The 26,015-nt window shown below is 41.1% G+C and overlaps 2 protein-coding genes and 1 non-coding gene across 5 annotated transcripts in view; 1 reads left to right on the plus strand and 2 right to left on the minus strand.

Annotated features, from left to right (window-relative positions):
- Positions 1–2,831, minus strand: part of ELF1 (E74 like ETS transcription factor 1) — a 115,545-nt gene extending 112,714 nt beyond the window's left edge. The window contains exon 1 of one of the 2 annotated variants that reach the window (XM_025364114.1): positions 2,806–2,831. The gene's annotated coding sequence lies outside the window, so the exon portion shown is untranslated. Of the gene's footprint in view, positions 1–1,885; positions 2,099–2,805 lie in introns of those variants that run through there. The other variant, XM_025364115.1, reaches the window with a different exon arrangement.
- Positions 2,703–2,774, minus strand: TRNAE-UUC. The gene has a single exon. It is a non-coding gene; the product is annotated as a tRNA-Glu (tRNA).
- A 339-nt stretch (positions 2,832–3,170) lies between the features above and the next one.
- Positions 3,171–26,015, plus strand: part of WBP4 (WW domain binding protein 4) — a 24,642-nt gene continuing 1,797 nt past the window's right edge. Inside the window, exons 1-9 of one of the 2 annotated variants that reach the window (XM_025364116.1) lie at positions 3,171–3,589; positions 4,541–4,613; positions 6,888–6,950; positions 7,036–7,159; positions 10,711–10,884; positions 13,648–13,694; positions 14,918–14,993; positions 18,803–18,996; positions 23,715–23,878. In XM_025364116.1, coding sequence (XP_025219901.1) covers positions 3,588–3,589; positions 4,541–4,613; positions 6,888–6,950; positions 7,036–7,159; positions 10,711–10,884; positions 13,648–13,694; positions 14,918–14,993; positions 18,803–18,996; positions 23,715–23,878 — 917 coding nt within the window. In that variant the 5' untranslated portion in view covers positions 3,171–3,587. The remainder of the gene's footprint in view (positions 3,590–4,540; positions 4,614–6,887; positions 6,951–7,035; positions 7,160–10,710; positions 10,885–13,647; positions 13,695–14,917; positions 14,994–18,802; positions 18,997–23,714; positions 23,879–26,015) is intronic. The other variant, XM_025364117.1, reaches the window with a different exon arrangement.

Genomic DNA, 26,015 nt, shown 5'->3' on the forward strand with positions numbered 1-26,015 from the left:
AAACATTCTACGTTTCTTTATTGCTTGAATCTTTTAAAACAAGAATTTTTCACATGCCACTGCTATCTTTGGGTTTTCCAAGAGACAGAAATGGTTTAAAAATTTTTTGTGACATAAAATGTCACTCCTTGATAAAAGAACCTGTTACCTACTCAAAATTTTATCAAGTTAAAATTCCTTTCTACATTCCCAGCTTGATCTCCCATGGCCCTCCCTGCAGGCACTCTGTGCTCCTGCCAAACCGACTACTTGCCAGCCTCATACTTGTTCCCCCTACCTCAGCTTTATGATTCACATTCCCCAACAGGAGAAATCCAACCAGTTCTTCAAGGTCCACTCTCCCCTCTAGGTTTCTTCTCCAATTCTCTCCCTAGAGCAGAACCGATTCCTCACCTGTTACTCCAGTAGCACTTCTACAACTCAGACGTTGCCTTACCACATTCTATGTAACGCACAACTACACGAAAGATAAATCTGTGTTTTATACAGAGATGATCCAACTACTTTCTTTGTGTTTGCCCCCAGGTATACAGTACAACTATTTGCAATTACCGAGTGCACAGTTGAAAATAACATCCATTTTAGCACCATTTGGTACAATGTGGTAAACTCATGACAAAATGCAAGGTCAATGCCTGGCATGGTGGCTCACGCCTGTAATCCTAGCACCTAGCACTTTGAGAGGCCGAGGCAGGTGGATCACCTGAGGTCAGGGGTTTGAGACCAGACTGGCCAACATAGTGAAACTCTGTCTCTACTCAAAATACAAAAATTAGCCATGTGTGGTGGCGGGTGCCTGTAGTCCCAGCTACTTGGGAGGCTGAGGCACAAGAATAGCTTGAATCTGGGAGGCGGAGGTTGCAGTGAGCTGAGATCACGCCAGCCTGGGTTACAGAGGGAGACTGTCTCAAAAAAAAAAAAAAAAAAAAAAAAGGTCAAAACTTAAGGCCTCTCTGGGGACAATTAAGGCAGAGCTATCCGAGTTATCTTTCCTTCTTTCCAAATTTTCAACTACTGTATAATTCTTTAGTAACTGCTTCTTAATGACACACTATTACTTATTTAAATGAAACTTCCACTTTCATTATCTATTCAAGAATCACTCAACAATTCTTGTAACTCTATTTAAAATTTGTGAGTGATATGTGCTATCAAAAATGTATGGCTCTAAAGCCAGAGAACAGAGAAGCTGAAAAGTCTCATCACACAGCTAATCACAGAAACCAAAATATTATTCCATTCAGTATTCTATCCACTAGCTAACATGAAGAACCCAAACATCAGTAAATCCAAAAGCATCTGGTGGTGCTTGGTGTGTAGCAAATACACAAATATTTGAATTAATGAAGATGATTTAAAATACTTAGGCTTTTTCTTTTTTTTAAACAAGGTAAGCCTAACTAATCCTTAATCACGCAGATCACATTAACAAATTTACTGTGCAGTTAAAGCTACAAAATAGTCTGGGAACACACATACTAACAACCAAAACATCTGCTCTCAGTAATGGCACTGACTAGAAACTCATCTACAAGAGTCACTTTTTCCTTCTTCGTTTGTTCCCAGAGGCCCAATAGACTAAACATTATAGCTCACCCTATTTTCTAATTTCAGCTTGCATTTAAGATAACGCTTTTGTTTCACTTACAGCTCACATGAGGCTGACACAGCTGCCCCTTCTTTGTAATAAACACAGGGCTTCTATATTTAAAAATACAGTGAAACGTTGTTTTAACGTCCCCTCCCCAGTCTCTAGCTAATTTTCTCTTTCCCAAGCCCCATCTCCACCCCAAGATGTGTTGTTCTTGTTGTTGTTTTTAATCAAGTTTTTTTTTTTTAAATCAACGGCGCTCAAAATGTTAGACCCTTTAGAAAGTCGATTTACTTATTTAAAGCCATCTCATCATAGTGGTATTTTTCTTCTCCACAGCTTGTGGTGTTTATAAAGGGAAAGAAAAAAGATTCTCGTCCCCAAAGGCCTTTTTTCGAGGGTACTTTCCGTGACCGCGACCAGCACCCCTAATGTCAAGTTGGGACGACCTCGCGGGCCGGCCTCGCGCTTGCACGGGCGCCGCGGGTGGAGACGCGAGCGCACACGCGGCGGAAAGGGGCGCCGGGCGGCTGCGCTGCCGGGAAAGCGCGCCCCCGGGGAGGGCGCGGAAAGCACAGTGTGTTCCGTGGGGCCTGGCAAATACCCTGTGGCCAGAGGACCACTAGAGGTATCGGCCGGGGCGCGGGCTCCGCGGCGCCCAGGGCAGGGGGCCAGCTTGTCCCGCATCGGAAGAGTCGCAAGGGCGGCCGAAGAGGGTGTGGGCCGGCGGGGGGCGCTGGGAGGAGATAACGCAAGGCCAGAGTTAATCATCACCTCCCGGGCGTCTGGAAAACTACGGGCCGGAGGGGCGGGGGAACAGCCCTGGGGAAAGTGAAACTCCCTCCGGGTCCACCAGCCCTGCCAGCCGGAGGCGGGAGGGAGAAGGACCCGGAGCGCATTCCCTTCTCCAGCAGGCACCGTGGGGCACTCGCCACTCTGAAAGCCACAGCCCAGCTACTGGCGCCACTAACTACAGTAATGCTCATTTTCTACAAACTCACCCAGACAGGGGGACAAGAAAGGAACCAGAACACAAGATTTAAAAAGTGAGCCCTCCAAACCGATAGTTTAAAAAAAAGGAAAAAGGGGGGAAAAAAAAAAAAAAGCAGCTTTCCCATACCGGGAGTCGAACCCGGGCCGCCTGGGTGAAAACCAGGAATCCTAACCGCTAGACCATATGGGAAGTGCTGCTATAAGGAGCTGCCTTGACCCACCTGACAAGCGTAAGCGCCTCTGCCTCCTTGGCCTCCGCTTGCCACCGCCGTCGCCGCTGCCGCCCACGCGCTCCCGGAGCTAGGGAACAAGCGCAGTCCGAGCGCGCGGGCGTCGCGGGGGAGAGGAGGGGCGGGGCGGGGCCGCTCCGTCAGAGCAAAGTTTGAGGCGAAGCCTAGCGACTCGAGGCCCCGGACCCCGCAGTTTCACCTCTTTTTTTAAACTCCGCCAGAGGACCCTGACCCACAGGTCCCGGTTGCTCTGCTGGTCAAAGTGCCTGCGGACTAGTTGGCAAAGTTGAGAGCGGCGACTTCTCTGGGAACAGCTGTTTGCGTTCGGGGCGGAGGCGGCGCGCGAGCTCCTTGGCCTGGAGCCAGCGAGTCTAGAAGGAGGGTGGAGGTTCTGGGTCCCAGAGGAGGACACAGAGACGGCGGGATGGCGCAGGGGTTTGAGGCTTGAGATCCCGTCCTTCAGCTCAGGTCCCGTCGCGCTTTTGCCCCTTCCCGGTGACCTCAACTCCTTTATACCGACCCCACCTCTTTGGAGCCGGGAGTACCGCCCCTGTAGGGGGAGGGGAGAGGAGGCGATTTCGAACGCGGATTGGATCGTCTGGGCACCCGTAGTTGGGAACGGCGGAACGCTGGTCCCTGGGACTAAGGAAGGTGTCTGGGTAGGAGCGAGGTTCGGGTGGGCCTCGGGCGGCTGGATGAGCCCGACTCGTCCCGCTGAGAAAGCGCGAGTCTGAGTGGAACCCTGGACGACTTGCAGAGCGGCTGGCGCAGTCATGTGAGTTGGGTGTCAGGCCCTGAACAACGAGGTGTTGTTTCTCTGGGCGGCCCCTTCTCGCCCGGGTCTTCCCCTCCTCTCCTCCCTCCCTTCGGCCGGGGGCGTGACGGATGCGTTCTTAACTCGCTCGGGACCGGCCCCAGACCTGCAGGGCCGGTTCTCAGGGCGGGGTAGAAATGTTACCCCGCCGAGCGCCCTGGGGTATGGGGCACGGGCTCTAGGGGGAGGCCGGCGGCCGGTTCAGGGGGCGGATTGGACGGCCGCGGGTGAAGCGACGCAGTGCTCTCTCCACGACGCTGTCGGGGGTCGCAAGCGTCCCTTTGGGCTCCGAAGCCCCTGAACCCTAGGGTATTGTGAAACTAGGGCTGGGCTGCGGCGTCCCCCGCCCACTGGAAGCGGCCAGCCCTGGATAGCGTAATGATTTTTTTTTTTGGTCGGCCGTCTACGAAGTCCCACGGCTTTTCCAATTCTCTCTTGCTTTGAGGCTCAAGAACAGTTTGTTTTAACTGATAGTCTCGGAGGAACTGCAGTCTTCCCCCAGAGTAGTCTTGTATGTTTTTCTTTTGGTGGGAATAACTTGATTTAAGGCAAACTTTATGAGTTTCCTCAGGTCTCCATTACATCAACCTCCCCCAAAGCCAGAAAGGACAAATGTTGTCTAAGATGTTCCTTAGTTTTTCATAACGATGACGGTAACAAGTGAGGAATTTTTGAAAGCCATCTTATTGAAGGGAGTTTTGTAGTGAATTAGGTACAGACTTTTCCTGCTCTGCTGGCAACAGAATTTCAATTGACTGCTGCAACCAGATAAACAATAAAAAACGGCTGTATATAACAATACAAGATTTAGTAGTAGGGGCATGTATTTCAAAATTTAAAAAATGTAAAGCATGCAAAATTTTACCTTTTTAAGTTTTACATGAGCTTAGCCTTGTTTTCTCCCTTTTTCAGGGCGGACTACTGGAAGTCACAGCCAAAGAAATTCTGTGATTACTGCAAGTGCTGGATAGCAGACAATAGGCCTGTATGATAATTCCGCTATTAGAGATTCTAATAATAATTGTGTTGAATGAAGTACTTTTTTATGTAAACTCAGTTTACAAAGCACTTTTATGCACATTGCTCTTGCATTTTAAAAACATCCAAAGATTTCTGTTTTCTCAGGCCCCTATGAAAGCTGTGAGCCTTCTTCCTTTTCATCAACCTAACTTTGATTATGTATTAAGTGAAATTATTTCTCTATGGCCTTTAGGGAAATGGGCAATGAGTAGGTCATCTCATTCATGTTTATGAAGCACCTACATTATAACAATAGTGTTCATAGTACTGTCATACACAAAGAATTGTGGAAAGCCTTTAAAATATAAAAGCAACATTTTAGTTTTTCTTGTATATTTTCTGCTCTAGAAATAATCAAGTGTATTTAATGCAGAGTTGTATATCTTTAGATGCTTAAATTTGAAAGAACACCATTATTCCCTTTCTCATGAAACAAAGTAACAACTCTGTTAGGTATGTTGTTAGTCTATCTCATAGTTGAGATCCACTGTTGAAGATGTAAAGCAAAAAGCACACCACTGATTTTTCTCCCTTCTTGCCTGTCAAAATGCTATGTACCTACCACATAAACACTAAGGTATCTATTAAATGTATTTTATGTTGATACCCTTTTTACTTGGCAAAGTTGGATGCACAAAGAATAGTAGTCTCATATTTTAATGCTGTGGATTTCTTCTGTAGACGTTTATTTACTGTTATCTGCAGGGTGTTTAGGATTTGGATTTTTTTTGATGTTTTGGTCTTTTTGGATAGTTGCTAAAGTTCTTGACTCTTTTATTTTACCTGGGCTATCGTTATAAATAAATACCATGAATTTTTAAAATCACACAAATCACTTAAAGTCTCTCTTTCTTGGAGGTACCTAGGCTGTAAAATGAATTTTGTGAATTATCTAGAGTAAGTAATCCCTTCCAGTGTAGGATTGGTAATACACATTGATTTAACCTTTAATTAGTAACAAAGTTAATTTAATTTTGAATGGTCCTTTAATATTGTATTCTTTGTGTAGTGTAATCAACCTTAGGAAACCCAGTGTATGAAAAACAGGAGGATTATCTGCTTTACAAAGTCACACTTTAAAGATGAATTCACGGTAGTATTTTAGAATAGCTCAGTTAATGCATCATATAAGATTTGATTGACAGAACTTATTTTGCAGAGCTTGCCAGGAATTTCTTACTGCATTTAACTAGAAACTTGTAATTTAGGGAGCATTTCTGATTGTTTAAATAGATAATTGCGCTCACTCACCCGCCCCTGTCCCCAGTCATCCAGTTGCCATCACTCCCCATAGGTTATCATTTTTTTTTCATTTTCTTGCCTATCCTTCCATTGTTTCTACATGCATGTAGACACAAGTTCTTCTTCCAGCATACATAAAAGGTAATGTACTGTATATATTGTTCTGAACTATAGTTTTTAAAAATTGAACAGTATGTAACTGGAGCTCTCTTTGTATCTATACGTGAAGAGCTTCTTTTTCTCTGTTACTGCAGCCTATGAGAATGTACCGTAGTTTAGCCAATCAGTCCCCTAGAGATGGATACTGTATTGTTATTGCAAACAGTGCTGCAGTCATTAAGCTTGTATTTATCATGATTTTGTACATGTGCAGGTATATCTATAGAATAAATTACCAGAAATGAAATTGCTGTGTCAAAGGGTAAATGTATTTGTAGTCTTGATGTTGCCAAATTATCTTCCATAGAAGTTGTACATTTTGAACCATTACCACATTGTAGAAAAGCGTTTGTTTATAATTTAGGAGGAATCTTAAAATACGTACTTTTCTCCTAATTTTGAGGAATAAAGCAATAAAATAATTGTTCTCTATGTCCCTCCTTACGACAAATAGAGCAGTAAAATTCTAAAGGCTTTTGATGTTGAAAGTTGTTTAAAAATCTTTTGGCTTCATGTCGTGTTTGAGTCCTCATTACAATCATAGTCACTAGATTAGTCATCAAGGGTACCTTGTATTTTTCTCCATTAATAAGGTCATCATGGTTTATTTTAAGAACCAAAGGAAACCTAGTCAGAGGACATAATAATAAAACAATGTCGTTCCCTAGCATCATTTGATTAAAAGGGCCAGTTTGCATTAAATTTATGTTTTCATCTTTTCTGCCATTCATTTTAATTTTAATTTTCTCATGTTTATGAGAAAATTGTTTATGTTTACTATGAATTTTATGATGTTTATGTAGTTTTCTTTTGTATTTTCTCTTTTTTCATTTTCAAGAGTGTTGAATTTCATGAAAGAGGAAAGAATCATAAGGAAAATGTGGCAAAAAGGATCAGTGAGGTAATTTAGATTGTTTCTTTGCTAATTTTTCTATGCAAATGTCAGTCCTTTATCTCACTTTCACTGTTATGTATGTCTTACATAGATTAAACAGAAAAGCCTGGATAAGGCAAAGGAAGAAGAAAAGGCATCAAAGGAGTTTGCTGCAATGGAGGCAGCTGCCCTGAAAGCATACCAAGAGGATTTGAAAAGGCTTGGCTTAGAATCAGGTAAAAAAAAAAAAAAGCAGCCAGCATGTTTTAAAAGTAACATCAGAGGTCATGCTAAGTAAGCTTTGATTGTTTCCATAAAGAGGTTATAAACTCAGTATACTCTCAGTGCTTTTATTATGCATGATGGCCCTGTTTAGACTATGGAAGTTTGTTCATGCCCTTTTGTTGTACTTTTAATGTTTTATCTTTTAACACCTTCATTCATAGCAGCCTTACTACTTTGGTAATCCTAGCTCTATCCTAGGTAAGTGGTTCATTTCAGAGACACTTTGAGGTTTTTAGGTATTCTAGTTATTTGGCTAAAAGACACTATGCATTTAAAAAGAGGCCCTGCATTATAATTATAATTCACTGTGTCCATATGGTGAAAATTATGAGTCTTGTATATTTATATGGGTGATTATGTAATGAATTAACCTTTTGTGGACAATTTGCAGATTTTACTACTAGAAGGAAGTTCCAGGTGAAAGACATTATTTAACTAGACTGTGTTTATCTTGTCATTGAATTTAGGCTTTAAACTGGGAAGGTTTTGTGAATAATTCTTCCATATCAAATCGATTTTCCTTAAGCCAAGCATATAGCAGATCTCAGTTGATCTTACGTACTGGTTGCAGTCATCAACATGTGATGGTATTCCTCTAATAAAAACAGCTTTCAATTAAGGTTTTAAGCAGAGTACCAGTTAAGCTAATTGGCATTGTGTTCATTAAATAAGAACAGTTGTAGCCAGACTTTAAAAATGTTATCCTGGACATTGGTAATTAAAAGGTGGGAAAGTTGTTTGGTTCCTTGAGGATAAAGCCATGTGTTCATTTTGAAAGGAAAAAGGATTTAGGCATTTCTGGAGAATTAGGAGTAGGTGAAAGTCCAACTATTATCAATCATATGCATTGAGAGATTCCATTATGCTGCCCTTTGAGCAAATAAATTTTACCATTTTATATTTAAATGGATTTTTCCTACTAAATATTATCATTGCCTTGTTTTTCCAAATAGGATATATATGCCTTTAAACATACAAAAATGCAGTACAAAGAAAAGAGATTTTGAAAACTTACTAACTGTTAAGACCTTTTGCAGACCTCTTCTTTTTTTTTTTTTTTTTTTTTTTTGAGACAGAGTTTCGCTCTTTTTGCCCAGGCTGGAGTGCAATGGCGCGATCTCGGCTCACCGCAACCTCCGCCTCCCGGGTTCAAGCAATTCTCCTGCCTCAGCCTCCCGAGTAGCTGGAATTACAGGCATGTGCCACCACCCTGGCTAATTTTGTATTTTTAGTAGAGACGGGGTTTCTCCATGTTGGTCAGGCTGGTCTTGAACTCCCGACCTCAGGTGATCCACCTGCCTCGGCCTCCCAAAGTGCTGGGATTACAAGCGTGAGCCACCGCGCCCGGCTGCAGACCTCTTCTTTAGATCTTTTTTTAAATTACATATTTTGTGCTGTGGTCTATTTGCCGGTTTTATTTTTTCTCTCAATGATATATCAAATGTATCTTTTCTTTTAAATAATTAGGGAGATAATATCATTTTTATATGGTAGTTAGGAGCAGACTTTGGAGTCAAACAATTTCCTCTTGCTAGTTATAATTTTAGATTATTAAAACTAAGTGACATTATGGTATAAATTGCTTATTATGTGACCACACATAACAAATGTTGAATAAATGGTAGCCACTGTTATTTTGTCTCTGTACTATAATTTATTTAATCTTTTCCTGGTTAACATTTAGGTTGCTTAGCGTTTTTCACTAAGATGCATTAAGCATCTTTATGCATGTATCTTTTTACACTTACTTGTCTCTGTAGATTCAGTTTCTAGAAGTTACATTACAGTATCAAAGTGTAAATATATTTTATATTGATAGTTAATACCACATTGTCTCCAGAAATGGACTGATTTACATTTTCACTAGAACAAAAATAAGTTTATTAACCCGTTTTAGGAGTAACTAGCCAATCCTTTGGAAAGTAAAGACATTGAAAACTATTTTTCTTTCTTTTTTTTTGAAGACAGGTCTCGCTCTGTCACCTGGCTGGAGTGCAGTGGCACAATCATGGCTCACTGTAGCCTTGACCTCCCCGGCTTCAGTGGTCCTTCCACCTCAGCTCGCCACCAGTCCCACCTATTTTTTGGTGGAGACAGGGTCTTGCCATGTTGCCCAGGCTGATCTGGAACTCCTGGCCTCAAGCAATCCACCTGCCTGGGCTTCCCAAAGTGCTGGGATTACAAGTGTGAGCCACCGTCCCCCACCAAAACTACCCATTTTTTCAAACCAATGTAAATACCTGATCCATCAAACTAATGCTGGATTTGGTCATTCTTTTCAGTACTTACCGATCTTCTGCAAAACAACAGAAAAATATTTCTTTGAATATTAGCAAAAGTAAATGTTAATTGGCTGGGTGCTGTGGCTCATGCCTGTAATCCCAGCAGTTTAGGAGGCCAGAGTGGGAGGATTGCTTGAGCCCAGGAGTTCAAGACCAACCTAGCAAGATGGTGAGACCCCACCTCTGCTACGATATAAAAATAAAAAATTAACTGGGTGTGGTGGTACGCACCTGTAGTCCCAGCTACTTGGGATGCTAAAGTGGGAGGATTGCTTGAGCTGAGGAGTTCAAGGCTACTATAGTGGGCTTTGATTGCACCACTGCACTCCAGCCTGGACAACATAAGAAAAAAAAGTAAAAGTTATCTGAATTGTCTTTGTAATTGTTGTCCATTTTTCTATTAGAATGTTTGATTCATAAAGGATCTTTGTTAGGAATATTAACCCCTTGCTATATTTATTGTAAATATTTTTTCATTTGTTTTATATTTTTTTTATTTTTGTCATACAGAATATCTTAATTTTTGTGTAGTCAAATTTAACATTATTTTACTTTGTGTTCTTTTTGTAACTATCTTTGACCTAGTATTTAATAAAAAAGCGGGAAGAGAGCAGGGAGTGGGAAACAGCTTTGCTTTTTTCCCAAATAATTAACCAGTTAATCTAAAAACTTTCTTTTTAAACATGCTTTCTTTATTTCCATTTTTATTATTTTATTTTTATAGATTTAGGGGGAACAAGTGCAGATTTCTCATATGCATATATTGCATAGTGATGGAATCTGGACTTTTAGTATACCCATCGCCCGAATAGTGAACATTCTACCCAATAGGTAATTTGAAAACCTCTTTTTTTAATGATCTGTCTTTTATCCTCTTGATATGAAATACCAGCCAACCTGAAGTTGGCCCTGTATCTGGACTATTCTGTTTCAATTATGTACTTGCCTATTTCTATGTCAGTTCCACACTGCTGGCTGTATTTTTAACCCATAGTTTTAGAATAAGTTTTAATAGCTGGTAGAACTAAATTCTCCTTTTTCTTTTTATTACAATTTTCCTGCCCTTACATGTTTATTTTTCCGAATGAACTTTATAATAATGTGTCAAGTTCTCAAAAGAATCTTAGGTTTTTGATTGAAATAACGTTAATGTTTTATGCCAACAACAATAAAAAATAGTAGTTAACTATGGCTGCTTTACCTTTCTCTCATCTCTTTAGAAATTTTGGAGCCAAGCATAACACCAGTAACCAGCACTATCCCACCCACCTCTACATCAAATCAACAGAAAGAAAAGAAAGAAAAGAAAAGAAAAAAAGATCCTTCAAAGGGCAGATGGGTAGAAGGCATAACCTCTGAGGGTTACCACTACTATTATGATCTTATCTCAGGAGGTAAGTCATTTAGGCATAAAACTGGTAAAGAACAGTGTCACTAGTAGAATAGAACAATTTATTTTATGTTAGGATTTGTATCTAATATTGGAACATTTTTCATTTTTGCCCCAAAGGTAAGAAAATTATGTGCCCTTTAAAAAGGTACCTTTCTCATAGTGACTAAGTGTGATACTTAGTCAAAGCCTTTAATAATGACTTTCTTACAAATAAACTATGGCTTTATATTTTCTCAGCAGTAACTTCTGTAAGTATAAACTAAATGGAAATAAAGAATTTTGCATAGAAATAAGGAATCTGAAATCCACTTCACAAATTATAGGGGTACTTGAAATAAAATATTCTACAGTAGAGATTTTCTTTTGGGAGCCAGTAACTGATTTCTTTTTTGTGTAGCTGCCTTGATTGATTTTATATTATTACTGAAAAATGGCATTGTGTATTTTACTGGAAACTGATACCCAACAGAAAAATACACAGTGCCAAGGCCAGGTGTGGTGACTCATGCCTGTGATCCTAGCACTTTGTGGGGCCAAGGCGGGTGGATCACTTGAGGTCAGGAGTTCAAGACCAGCCTGACCAACATGGTGAAACCCCGTCTCTACTAAAAATACAAAATTAGGCCAGGCGCAGTGGCTCACACCTGTAATCCCAGCACTTTGGGAGGCTGAGACGGGCAGATCACGAGGTCAGGAGATTGAGACCATCCTAGCTAACGTGGTGAAACCCTATCTCTACTACTAAAGATACAAAAACTTAGCCGGGCGTGGTGGCGGGTGCCTGTAGTCCCACCTACATGGGAGACTGAGGCAGGAGAATGGTGTGAACCTGGGAGGCGGAGCTTGCAGTGAGCTGAGATTGGGCCACTGAACCCAGGAGGCGGAGCTTGCAGTGAGCGGAGATTGGGCCACTGTACTCCATCCACAGAGTGAGACTCCCTCTCAAAAAAAAAAAAAAAAAATTAGCCGAGCGTGATGGTGCATGCCTGTAATCCCAGATATTTGGGAGGCTGAGGGAGGAGAATCGATTGAACCCAGGAGGTGGAGGTTGCAGTGAGCCGAGATCACACCATTTTACTCCTGTCTGGGCAACAAGAGCGAAAGTCCATCTCAAAAAAAAAAGAAAGAAAAGAAAAAAAAAATACACAGTGTCATTTTACAGTAACAATATCAAAAGCATCTTTTTGTTTTTCCTAAAAACTAAATGTATTTAGGGTTTTTACTCCATATATATTTTGGAATAAATTAATACACTTATTCTACATTTACGGAGCATCTTACTCTCCAGAGTCATAAAATTTAGTGACAGAAACAAGCTTGATACAAGGAGGAATTTTAAAGTGCTGTAATAGAAGTGTAATTAAGATTATATGGGAACTCATAATAATGTTGGATTCATTGTGATTATGTAGCTTTGAGAGATTATCATAGGAGTTACTTTAGAGCTGATCTCTAAATTAAGATAAGGATGTCAGGAATGATGCCTTACTCACCATTTTATCCCTAGCACCTAACTTAGTGCCTGGCATAGTGCAGACACTCTGTGTTTTGATTAAAGAAGACTTCAGTAGATTATTCAGAGGTACAGAATCCAGACAGAACAATATGAACCGCAAAAAAGGTTTGAAAGTACTGGAAAATAGTGGTCGAGGTAAAACATGCAGTTGTTTGAAGACATCTTAGTAGAGTTAGGCTGGAAGGTAAACTGGGGCCATATTATGGAGGGCTGAGAGAATGATGGCACCATTTACTTAGATATGAGATACAGGAACCAAAAATAAGTTTAATGGGGACAATAATGAATTAGATATGTTGGATATGTTGAATTTGAGGCACCTACAGAATATTCATATGACAACTTTTGGTAGCTGATTGATGGTTACAGTGTGGAGTTGAGCAAAATTGAGTCTGGGGATGTAGATAATATGTTAACCTTTAGGAGTATATGAGATCACAAGCAGAGAGAATAGAGCAAGAAGTAAAGAAGGTGAGTGTTACATATATTAAAGGAATGGATAGAAGAAAAGCCAGCAAAAGAAGGTTAAGAATGCTAGGAAGGTAGGAAATAAGATCAGAGAGTTAATCATGAAGAAATCCTTGGGCTAACAATCTTACTGTAATGACTATTATCATTAGGATCATAATTACCTTTGGACTATGTAGAAATATTAATCTGTTAGAGTTTGCACTGAGCTTTAAGTGACATGCATATTGTAGTTTAGCAATAAAGATACCATAAATGATGATGTGCTAGCTATTAGAAGTCTTTGTCAAAATCCCTTAGAAACTATTCTTTCTTTTCTCCCTTCAATGTTTATTGCTTGCTTCTTTTTTTCAAATGCTACTTTATATTCTCTTCCTCTCCATGATACATGTTTTTAATTTCTGCATACTAGTTGTTCCTCTTCTGAGTCCTTACTCAATTTATCTCTTAATCTCCCTTGCCCCAAGATATCAAAAGGCCTTTGAAACTTATGAAACCTGAATTCTATGAAACCTTTATGAGAAGCCCTGCCTGGCTCTAAAATTCCTGTGGAAGTTCCAGTAACTTCTAATCCCTTGTTCTGTCCTTTCTTCTTGGTTACATAGCATTCACATAGATTCTCTGTACTGGGGTGTATGTTCTGTTTTATTTTTCAGATATGTTTTAAACTGTAGACCTGTAGTGTTTTGTACATAATGACTGTAAGTTTTGTCCAAATTTTTTGGAAAGTATTTTTTTAAAGCAAAAACATTTTATAAATGCAATATATTTTGCTTTAAGCATCTCAGTGGGAGAAACCTGAAGGATTTCAAGGAAACTTAAAAAAGGTAACTGAAGCATATTCGTAGTGTTTTTGTTTTATTCTTTAAAGTGATTGGTTTCTTGGGGTTTTGTAGAGGTTTGTTAAAGCAACTTTACTTACAAATACTCCACTCCCTCCACCCCGAAACTGTGTCCTTTTTTTTTCCCATAATGCTTTTGTTAGAAGGTTGAATGGAGATGAAATAGTGGTATCTGGCCGGGCGCAGTGGCTCACACCTGTAATCCCAGCACTTTGGGAGGCTGAGGCGGGTGGATCACGAGGTCAGGAGTTAAAGATCAGCCTGGCCAAGATGGTGAAACCCCATCTCTACTAAAAACTACAAAAAAATTAGCCAGGCGGGGTGGCAGGTGCCTGTCATCCCAGCTACTCAGAAGGCTGAGGCAGGGGAATCGGTTGGACCCGGGGTGGCAGAGGTTACAGTGAGCCGAGATCGCACCACTGCACGCCAGCCTGGATAACAAAGTAAGACTCTGCCTCAAAAAAAAAAAAAAAAAAAAAAGTACTGATATCTATCCAAAAACAGCATTCAGGGCAAATATTAGTTGGTTTGCAGTCAGTTGCCATTCACATGTCACTGTCCATTTGGAAAGAACTGTTCCTGGCTTCCAAAGGTGAGACATTCACTCCTTGAAAGTTGGTTCATTATTAGCAAAAACCAAGCTTCCTGGCCATGATTAGTACTACCACCCCTAATGCCCAGGTATATTAGTCAGTTCTTGCATTGCTATAAAGAAATACTTCTGAAACTAGGTAATTTATCAAGAAAAGAGGTTTAATTGACTCACAGTTAAACGCAGGCTATACAGGAGGCTTGGTGGCATAAGCTTCTGCAAAGGCTTCAGGAAACTTAAAATCATAGCAGAAGGCTAAGGGAAAACAGTCACATCTTACGTGGCCAGACCAAGGGAGCAAGGGGTTAGCCGGGAGGTGCCACACACTTTTCAATGACCAGATCTCAGGGGAACTTGCTCACTATTTCGACAGCAGCACCAAAGGTGGATGGTGTTGAAACCATGAGAAACCACCCCTGTGATGCAGTCATCTCCCACAAGGCCCCATCTCCAACATGGAGGATTACAATTCTATATGCGATTTGGGTGGGGATGCAGATCGAGATATCACCAGGTGTCAGGAGGAGAGGCAAGGGTGGCTGACTCTGTCTGAGTTATTCAATAGAAATTCATCATGGTTATCCTCAGTTTATGCTGGGTTTTTTCCTCCTATTAGACAGCAGTGAAGACCGTTTGGGTAGAAGGTTTAAGTGAAGATGGTTTTACCTATTATTATAATACAGAAACAGGAGGTAAGTATTACCTTTGATTATCTTAAGTATTTAAAATTGTACGTGGAACTGCTTATTGGCCTGCTGGTTAATCATCTGAACTTGGAAATTTTAGTATATGATAAACATATTTGTATAGCAAACATGACTTATTTTTTGTAAATTAAAAACAATACAGTAGAAAAGCAAAAAGATTTCTATTCATGTTATATTGTGCTGTTCACCAATGTTATTCTCAGTTGATACTGCATTCACAAACTTAAAAATAGAATCATTTTAGCTTTCTCTGATATTACTATTTTTATAATTATTTTAGAAATACAGTCATTACAGCCGGGCGTGGTGGCTCAAGCCTGTAATCCCAGCACTTTGGGAAGCCGAGATGGGCGGATCACGAGGTCAGGAGATTGAGACCATCCTGGCGAACCCGGGAAACCCCGTCTCTACTAAAAAAAAAAATACAGGCCGGGCGCGGTGGCTCAAGCCTGTAATCCCAGCACTTTGGGAGGCCGAGACAGGCGGATCACGAGGTCAGGAGATCGAAACCATCCTGGCTAACACGGTGAAACCCCGTCTCTACTAAAAAATACAAAAAACTAGCCGGGTGCGGTGGCGGGGGCCTGTAGTCCCAGCTACTCGGGAGGCTGAGGCAGGAGAATGGCTTGAACCCGGGAGGCGGAGCTTGCAGTGAGCCGAGATCCGGCCATTGCACTCCAACCTGGGCGGCAGAGTGAGACTCCGTCTCAAAAAAAAAAAAAAAAAAAAAAAAATACAAAAAACTAGCCGGGCGCGGTGGCGGCGCCTGTAGTCCCAGATACTTGGGAGGCTGAGGCAGGAGAATGACGTGAACCCGGGAGGCAGAGCTTGCAGTGAGCCGAGATCGCGCCACTGCACTCCAGCTGGGGGACAGAGCGAGACTCCGTCTCAAAAAAAAAAAAAAAAAAAATTACAGTCATTACCTTGGAAAGTAGCTTAGAGATCATCTAGCCCAACTTGCCTTTTCCTTTTAAAAAATAAAACTGTGGCTGGGCACAGTGGCGCATGCCTGTAATCCCAGCACTTTGGGAGGCTGAGACAGGTGGATCACCTGAGGTCAGGAGTTAAGCAACCAGCCTGACTAACATGGTGAAACCCCGTCTCTATTAAATACAAAGAAATTAGCTGGGTGTGGTGGCGCATACCTGTAATCTGAGCTACTTGGGAGGCTGAGACAGGAGAATCTTGTACCTGGGAAGTGGAGGTTGCAGTGAGCTGAGATCGCACCATTGTACTCCAGCCTGGGCAACAAGAGCAAAACTCTATCTCAAAAACAAACAAAAAAGTAGGCCGGGTGCAGTGACTCACGCCTATAAGCCCACCACTTTGGAAGGCCAAGGCGGGCGGATCACCTGAGGTCAGGAGTTCGAGACTAGCCTGACCAACATGGTGAAACCCCTTCTCTAGTAAAAAATTACCCAGGCATGGTGGTGGGCACCTGTAGTCCCAGCTACTTGGGAGGCTGAGGCAGAGAATCGCTTGAACCCAGGAGGCAGAGGTTGCAGTGAGCCAAGATCGCACCACTGCACTCCAGCTTGGGTGACAGAGCAAGACTGTCTCAAAATAAAATAAAAAATAAAACAATCTATTTAGTAGTGTCTAACAAATTAGTAAAAGTGAAAATTTAAAAATGTGTCAGTTGCATAAATACTTATGAAGCATGCATAAATACTAATTGTTATCTAAAACTTTAAAATTAATGTTTCATTTAATTTAACATAAACTGCTATAACATTAATGTGACTTTAGGAGAGGTTTGTTTTTGTTTTTTTAATTCTGTTATCATTAGCTCATTGCATAGCATTAAATCTTTTAGGAAGAAAAGGCCCTTTTAACCTCCAAGTAGATATTTAACCTGCCCAGTTACAGCAATGTTTATATTCCAGTACAATTGAAGGTTGGGATTTTTATACATATAAAATAGTATAGTGATATAATGTAGCTTTAGAGTTAGACAGATCTGAGTTCAATGCACAGCTTCTTTCCTTACCAGTGACGTGACTGTGGGCAAGTCACTGAGCCTATAGTCACTCTTCAGTGAAATAGAATAAACATATGTGCTCTGTAAGGTCATGAATGTCGTATGTCGTAAAATTCCATGAATGTCGTATGTCATAAAATTCCAATAACAGTGCTTGGCACACAGTAGGTGCTTAATTACTTGTTGAACTGGCGCGGCAGCTCACACTTGTAGTCCCAGACCTTTGGGAAGTCGAGGCAGGCAGATCAGTTGAGGTCAGGAACTCACGACCAGCCTGGGCAACATGGTGAAATCCCGTCTCTACTAAAAATACAAAAATTAGTTGGGCATGGTGGCACTTGCGTGTGATCCCAGCTACTCAGGAGGCTGAAGCAGGAGAATCGCTTGAATCTTGGAGGTGGAGGTTGCACTGAACTGAGATCATGCCAAGTAAATAAGTAAAAATAAAATAATTTCTTGAAAGTCATATTGTTACTTGTGTGAAATGTGGATAAGGAAAAGTAATGTTTTTCATTAACCCTGCCAAGAACTCTGTATTAATTAAGGTACCATATATATTGATTTGCCTTGAATGATTACAGTTTATTCCTGGACCAGAATAATTATTAACAGCAGCCCCTTTCACTCTTAAGACTCTCCCAGTTGAAAATAGGTAATTAATTACGAGGTAATTAGAAATATTACTGTTTGTGGCCGGGCGCGGTGGCTTAAGCCTGTAATCCCAGCACTTTGGGAGGCCGAGACGGGTGGATCACGAGGTCAGAAGATCGAGACCATCCTGGCGAACACGGTGAAACCCCGTCTCTACTAAAAAATACAAAAAACTAGCCGGGCGAGATGGCGGGCGCCTGTAGTCCCAGTTACTTGGGAGGCTGAGGCAGGAGAATGGCGTAAACCCGGGAGGCGGAGCTTGCAGTGAGCTGAGATCCGGCCACTGCACTCCAGCCCGGGCGACAGAGCGAGACTCCGTCTCAAAAAAAAAAAAAGAAATATTACTGTTTGCTAAAAACCCAATGAACCACTGGATGGCAGTAGAGTTAGTCAATTGAGATTCCCACTGCTGCCCCCCCACCACGAAAACCACCATATAAAAATGAGAACTTAATACTCAGTGCTTCACAATATAATTTCACTCGATGAAAATCTTAGGAATTTTTTTTTTTTTTTAAATTGAGACAGGGTCTTGCTCTGTAGCCCAGGCTGGAGTGCAGTGACATGATCATGATTCACTGCAGCCTCTATTTCCTGGGCTCAAGCAGTCTTCCCACCTCAGCCTCCTGAGTAGCGGGGACTGCAGGAACATGGCATGATGCCTGCTAACTTTTTAATTTTTTTTAGAGACAGGGTCTTGCTATGTTTCCCAGGCTGGTCTCAAACTTCTGGGTTCAAGCAATCCTCCTACCTCGCTTTTTCAAAGTGTTGGGATTACAGGCATAAGCCACCACACTGGGACCAGGAAAAGAAATCTCTGTGATAAGTTTCAGGGAATCTCTTGTTTGCTCATTATCAGTATGTTTCCTGAAATTGGTGTCAGATAAATTGTGAACCGTTAGAAATCTCACCCCGTTCTTAGGTCTCTCATTCCATTGGAGTTATAGTTTATACATCTAGTAAATCCAGGCTGTTTGAAGTCAATTTCTGAAAGATACAAGAGCAAGAGGTTTGGGAACTCTATTATCTTCTTGATCAAGAGATAATATGAAATTAACATACAGTATTGTCATTTAATAGTGTAAGTGATAGAGGTTATGTTGAAATTACATCTGAATAGAATTAATAACTAAATAACCTGACTTTAAAATGTGTTGAACAGAATCCAGATGGGAGAAACCTGATGATTTCATTCCACACACTAGTGATCTGACTTCTAGTAAGGTCAATGAAAATTCACTTGGCACCCTAGATGAATCCAAATCGTCAGATTCGCATAGTGATTCTGATGGGGAACAGGAAGCAGAAGAAGGAGAGGTCTCTACAGAGACGCAGAAACCAAAAATAAAGTTTAAGGTAGGTTTTTTATTTTTACTCTTCACATCAATTTTTTTTTTTTTTTTTTTTGAGATGGAGTCTTGCTCTGTTGCCCAGGCTGGAGTATCTCGGCTCACTGCAACCTCCACCTCCCGGGTTCAAGTGATTCTCCTGCCTCAGCCTCCCGAGTAGCTGGGACTACAGGCGCGTGCCACCACACCCAGCTAATTTTTTGTATTGTTAGTAGAGACAAGGTTTCACCGTGTTAATAACCAGGACGGTCTCAATCTCCTGACCTCATGATCTACTCACCTCAGCCTCCCAAAGTGCTGGGATTACAGGCGTGAGCCACCACACCCAGCTGATACCAATTTTTGAAAAGCTCTACAGACCTTAAGTCTTCTGATAGAACATAGAAATTAAGACATATTTTGGCAAGTGGATAAATAAAACTGGAAACAGGAGCCCATGAGTCAAAGCAGAGAAGACACATTATTAGCACTGAGCAATGGTTGCAATTGTTGGCCTGAGAAATGTAGGAAAATTGAAAAGTTCCTACATACCTAAGCTACACCTAGGATCTTGTCATTGCCTACAGTTTCTCTACCAACTTCACAAATCTTGATGGAACTTAGAGTAAGGGTTATGTCCAGTTTACAGAGGAGCAGCAGCAAAGCCTTCGTTGTAGTTGCCATCTCACAATGATTATAGCCAGCCAGATTTAGGTAATCTGGTATCCAACTTAGGATAGAAATAATTAATTTCTGTCATCAAAATTAATGTATTCCAACAACAACAACAACAAAAAATACAGAACCCTGCTGAACATAGATGCAAACGTCTTCAGCAAAATATTGGCAAACTGAATCTAACAGTACATCAGAAAGATTAATACACCATGATAAAGGGATGCTTTATTCCAGGGATGAAAGGATGGTTCAAAGTATGCAAATCAATAAATGTGATTTACCATATAAACAGAATTAAAAACAACCATATAATCAGCTCAATAGATAAAAAGCATTTATTAAAATTCAGCATCCTTTCATGATAAAAACCTTCAGCAAACTAGGCACAGAAGGAACATACCTTATAATAATTAAATAATAAAAGCCATATATGAGGCCAGACACTGTGGCTTATGCCTGTAATCCCAGAACTTTGGGAGGCTGAGGCAGGAGAATCGATTGAATCTGGGAGGCGGAGTTTGCAGTGAGCTGAGATCGTGCCACTACACTCCATCCTGGGTGACAGACCGAGACTCTGTCTCAAAAAAAAAAAAAAAAAAGCTGTATATGATAAACACACAGCCAATGTTATACTGAATGGGGAAGCATTGAAAGTATTCTTCTTAAGAACTGAAACAAAGCAAGGATGCTCACTTTAACCACTGCTTTTCGACATAATATTGGAAGTCCTAACCTGAGCAGTCACGCAAGAGAAAGAAAGAAGAGGCATCCAAATTGGGAAAGAGGAAGTCAGACTGTCTCTGTTTGCTGATTAAATGATCTTAGTACCTAGAAAACCCTAAAGAGCTCTCCAAAACACACCTGGATTTGGTAAGTGACTTCAGTCATGTTTCAGGATACAAAATCACTGTACAAAAATCAGTAGCATTTGCATATACCTGTATCTATACAATAATGGTAAAACTGAGAACCAAATAAAAAACTCAATCCCATTTGTGATAACTACAAAAAGAAAAAAAATCTAAAAATCTAGGAATACATTTAACCAAGGAAGTGAAAGATCACTACAAAGTGAACTACAAAACACTGATTGAAGAAATCGTAGATGATACACACAAAGAAAAAATATCTCATGCTTATGGGTTGGAAGAATCAATATCACTAAAATTACATACTGGCCAAACCAATCTATAGATTCAACACAATCCCTATCAAGTTACCAACTTCATTTTTCACAGAATTAGAAAAGCCAATTCTAAAATTCATGTGGAACCAAAAAAGAGTCTCAATAACTATAGCAGTCCTAAGCAAAAAGAACAAAGGTGGAGGCATCACATTACTAGACCTCAGACTCTACTCCAAGACTTTTGTAACCAAAACGGCACAGTACTGGTATAAAGATACACACAGATTGATGGAACAGAATAGAGAACCCGAAATAAAGCCACATACCTACAACCAGCTGATCTTCAACAAAGTCAACAAAAATATACACTGGGGAAGGGATACCCCATTCAATAAATGATGCCGGGAAAACTGGCCAGTTATATGCAGAAGAATGAAACAGGACCCCTACCTCTCACCATGTACGAAAGTTAAGATGGATTAAAGACTTAAATGTTTAAAGATCTGAAACTATAAAAACCCTAGAAGGAGGCCAGGCATGGTGGCTCACGCCTGTAATCCCAGCACTTCGAGAGGCTGAGGTGAGCAGATAACCTGAGGTCGAGAGTTCAAGACCAGCCTGACCAACATGGAGAAACCCCATCTCTACTAAAAATAGAAAATTAGCTGGGCATCCTGGCACATGCCTGTAATCCCAGCTACTCGAGAGGCTGAGTCAGGAGAATCGCTTGAACCCAGGAGGTGGAGGTTGCAGTGAGCTAAGATCGCGCCATTGCACTCCATCCTGGGCAACAAGAGTGAAACTCTGTCTCAAAAAAAAAAAAAAATTCTAGAAGGAAATCTAGGAAAAACTAATCTGGTGATTGCCCTAAGCAAAGAATTTATGACAAAAGTCTTCAAAAGTAAACACAAAAACAAAAATAGACAAATGGGAGGGACTTAATTAAATTAAAAAGCTTATGCACAGCAAAAGAAACAATTAACAGAGTAAATAAATAGCCCATATATTGGGAAAAACTATTTGCAAACTATGCATCCAACGGACTAATATCCAGAATCCGCAAGGGACTGAACAAGAAAAAAACTCCATTGAAAAGGGGGAAAAGGACATGAACAGGCATTTTTCAAAAGACACACAGATGGCCAAAACACGTGAATAATGCTCAATATCGCTGATCGTCAGAGAAATGCAAATGAAAATCACAATGAGATACCATCTTATACCAGTCAGAAGGCTGTAATCAAAAAGTCAGAAAATGACTTTGGATGCAGTGGCTCATGCCTGTAATCCCAACACTTTGGGAGGCTGAGGCTGTCAGATCATTTGAGATCAGGAGTTCAAGACCAGCCTAATCAACATGGTGAAATTTCTTGTACTAAAAATGCAGAAGAAATTAGCCGAGTGTTGTGGCGCATGCCAGGAGAATTGCTTGAACCTGGGAGGCGGAGGTTGCAGTAAGCCAAGATCATGCCGTTGCACTCCAGCCTGGGTGACAGAGCGAGACTCCATCTCAAAAAAAAAAAAAGAAAACAAGAGGCCGGGCGCGGTGGCTCAAGCCTGTAATCCCAGCACTTTGGGAGGCCGAGGCGGGTGGATCACGAGGTCAGGAGATCAAGACTATCCTGGCTAACACGGTGAAACCCCGTCTCTACTAAAAATACAAAAAATTAGCCGGGCGTGGTAGCGGGCGCCTGTAGTCCCAGCTACTTGGGAGGCTGAGGCGGGAGAATGGCGTGAACCCAGGGGGCGGAGCTTGCAGTGAGCCGAGATCACGCCACTGCACTCCAGCCTGGGAGACACAGCGAGACTCCGTCTCAAAAAAAAAAAAAAAAAAAGAAAACAAATACTGGCAAGGATGCAGAGAAAAGGAAACACTTATACACTGTTACTGGGAATGTATGTTAGTATAACCTTTATAGAAAACATTTCTCGGAGAACTAGAAGCAGAACTGTTATTCAATCCAGCCGTCCCACTTCTGAGTATCTACCCAGAGGAAAAGAAATCATTAAATAAAAAAAGACACCTGCACTCATGTTTGTAGCAGCATTGTTCACAATAGCAAAATGTTGAAATCTATGTAAGTGTCCATCAGTGGAGAATTGGATAAAAAAATGTGTGTGTATACATATATATATATGTATACACACACACACAAACACACACACCATGGAATACTACTCAGCCATAAAAAATGAAATGATAGCTTTTGCAGCTATGTGAATGGAACTGGAGGCCATTAATCTAAGTGAAATAACTGAAAGGCAAATACTACATGTTCTCACTTACAAGTGGGAGCTAAACAATGGGCACACATGGACATACAGAATGGACTGATAGATAGTGGAGACCATAAAACGTGGGAGGGTGAGAGGGAGTTGAGTTGAAAATCTATCTATTGGGATTGTTCACTATTCAGGTGATAGATACACTAAAAGCCCAGACTTTACCATGACATATACATGTAAGAAATCTGCATTTGTACCCCCTAATTATTTTTAAAAAGGTAAATTATACAAAAAGGGAAAAAATTACAAAATACAGATAGGCAAGGACAAACTCCCTATACTCTTGCCACCTCCCAGAAAAATTCAACAGAGGCACAATTATAAAGGGGGTCACTGTTGGATATGCAAGTAAAGTAAGAAAGCAGAAAAGAGGAGAAGTTAAGAGAACCCTGTTTATATGTCCTTAATTGTAGAATTTAAGACATTAAGGTGATGATTTAGGGAGCCTTTGTCATAGTGTATCAACATTTCAGACATGGAAAACTTAAGCAGTAAAGTTCTATGTATATTTATTGTGTTATGTGCAAATTTAAATTGAGTTAGTGAATTATTTATAAATCTATAACAATACCTTTAAAAGCCTTAGTTAAAGTAATTTTATTTTCGTCCTGGTAGTTTTGCTTTAACTGTATTATTTCTTGGCTTTTACATTTCAGGAAAAAAATAAAAATAATGATGGAGGAAGTGACCCAGAAACACAGAAAGAAAAAAGTATTCAGAAACAGAATTCATTAGTTTCAAATGAAGAAAAATCCAAAACTTTTAAGAAATCAAACCCATATGGAGAATGGCAAGAAATTAAACAAGAGGTTGAGTCTCAGTAAGTACCTGGAGCTTTAATCTCACTGTTATTACAAGTGATTTTACATCCCAGTACTTCCCTAAATTGCAGTAAGTAATTTCAAGGATGCTGTGCTTATTAAAAGTATAGCTTGAGGCCAGGTGTGGTGGCTCACGCCTGTAATCCCAGCACTTTGGGAGGCTGAGGTGGGCGGATCACAAGGTCAAGAGATGAGACCATCCTGGCCAACATGGTGGAACCCTGTCTCTACTAAAAACAGAAAAATTAGCTGGGTGTGGTGGCATGTAGCTGTGATCCCAGCTACTCAGGAGGTGGAGGCAGGAGAATTGCTTGAACCCAGGAGGTGGAGGTTGCAGTGAGCTGAGATTGCGCCAGTGGACTCCAGCCTGGCAGCAGAGCAAGACTCCATCTCAAAAAAGAAAAAAAATGTATAGCTTGGCCGGGTGAGGTAACTCACACCTGTAATCCCAGCACTTCAGGAGGCCAAGGCAAACAGATCACCTGAGGTCAGGAGTTCGAGACCAGCCTGGCCGACATGGCAAAACTTTCTCTCTACCAAAAAAAAAAACAACTTAGCAGGGAATAGCAGCACACATTGTGTTCCCAGCTACTTGAGAGGCTGAGGTAGGAGGATCACTTGAGCCCAGGAGGTTGAGACTACAGTGAGCCATGTTCACACCACTACACTCCAGCCTGGGCAACAGAGTAGGACCTTGTCTCAAAAAAAAAAAAAAAAAAAAAAACGGGCACGGTAGCTCAAGCCTGTAATCCCAGCACTTTGGGAGGCCGAGACGGGCGGATCACAAGGTCAGGAGATCGAGACCATCCTGGCTAACATGGTGAAACCCCGTCTCTACTAAAAAAAAAAAAAAACAAAACTAGGCGGGCACCTGTAGTCCCAGCTAGTCTGGAGGCTGAGGCAGCGTAAACGCGGAAGGCAGAGCTTGCAGTGAGCTGAGATCCGGCCACTGCACTCCAGCCCAGGCGACAGAGCGAGTCTCCGTCTCAAAAAAAAAAAATTGTAAAAAGTAAATAGATAAACAAATATTGCAGCAACTCAAGTATTACTCAGCAAAGTACATTTCTATAGGATTCAGTGTTGCTATTTAGTTTTATAACTTAAAACAGCCTATGATAACTGACAGCAAAGAAGGTCCTTGATGGCCAGGCAGGTGCAGTGGCCCACACCTATAATCCCAGTACCTTAGGAGGCTAAGGCAGGAGGTTCACTTGAGCCCAGGAGTTGGAGGCTGCTGTGAGCTATGATGGCACTACTGCACTCCAGCCTGGGAGACAGAGCAAGACCCTGTCTTAAAAAGAAAAAATCCTCGGAATAGACTGCCTTCTGCAGAGCTCCATTCTCCAAGTAGGATGATATGTGTTTTTCAACAGGTTTTATGCTCTCAGCTACTTAGAGTTAAACATAACGATCTATCTGGTCCATGGTCCAAAATCTCATAGATGAGACTGATGGGTGTGATGTGACTAACTTGCTCTTTCACGGACCAGTTGACAATCTAGGGAGTACAGTACTGTGATAGGCTCTTTTTAATCAGGTACTGGTATCAGGACCACTCAACTGATTATTTATAACTAATCATGGGGATGGTTGAAGGGCTAGTTCTTAGAAAAGGAGTGCTAGGCATACAGCTCCAGTCTTCTACACAAGAAAAATGAGATCTCAATTCACTGCAACCTCTGCCTCCCAGGCTGAAGTGATCCTCTCACCTCAGCCTCTCAAACAGCTAGGACTATAGGCACATGACACCATGCCCAGATAATTTTTGTATTTTTTGTAGCAGTGAGGTTTCGCTGTGTTACCCAGGCACATCTCGAAACTCCTGAGTTCAAGTGATCCTCCTGCCTCGGCCTCTCAAAGTGCTGGGATTACAAGCGTGGGCCATTGTGCCCAACCGCCTTATCCCTTTACTTGTACTGCTTATATATAAGCCCAAGCGTTTTCTTAGATAATGCATCCTTTGTGCAACAGGAATAAATGAATACATAGACCTTCTCCCTGCATTTATCCACCTGAATAAGTGCTCAATATCTTAAATAATATTGTAAAGTCAGTATTTTAAAGTAATTCCTGCTCCAAAATGAGCAACTTCTTTTTTTTTTTTTTTTTTTTTTTTTTTTTTTTTTTTTTTTTTTT

The sequence above is a fragment of the Theropithecus gelada genome, chromosome 17 (genome assembly GCF_003255815.1).
Source record: "Theropithecus gelada isolate Dixy chromosome 17, Tgel_1.0, whole genome shotgun sequence".
NCBI classification, from domain to species: Eukaryota; Metazoa; Chordata; class Mammalia; order Primates; family Cercopithecidae; genus Theropithecus; species Theropithecus gelada.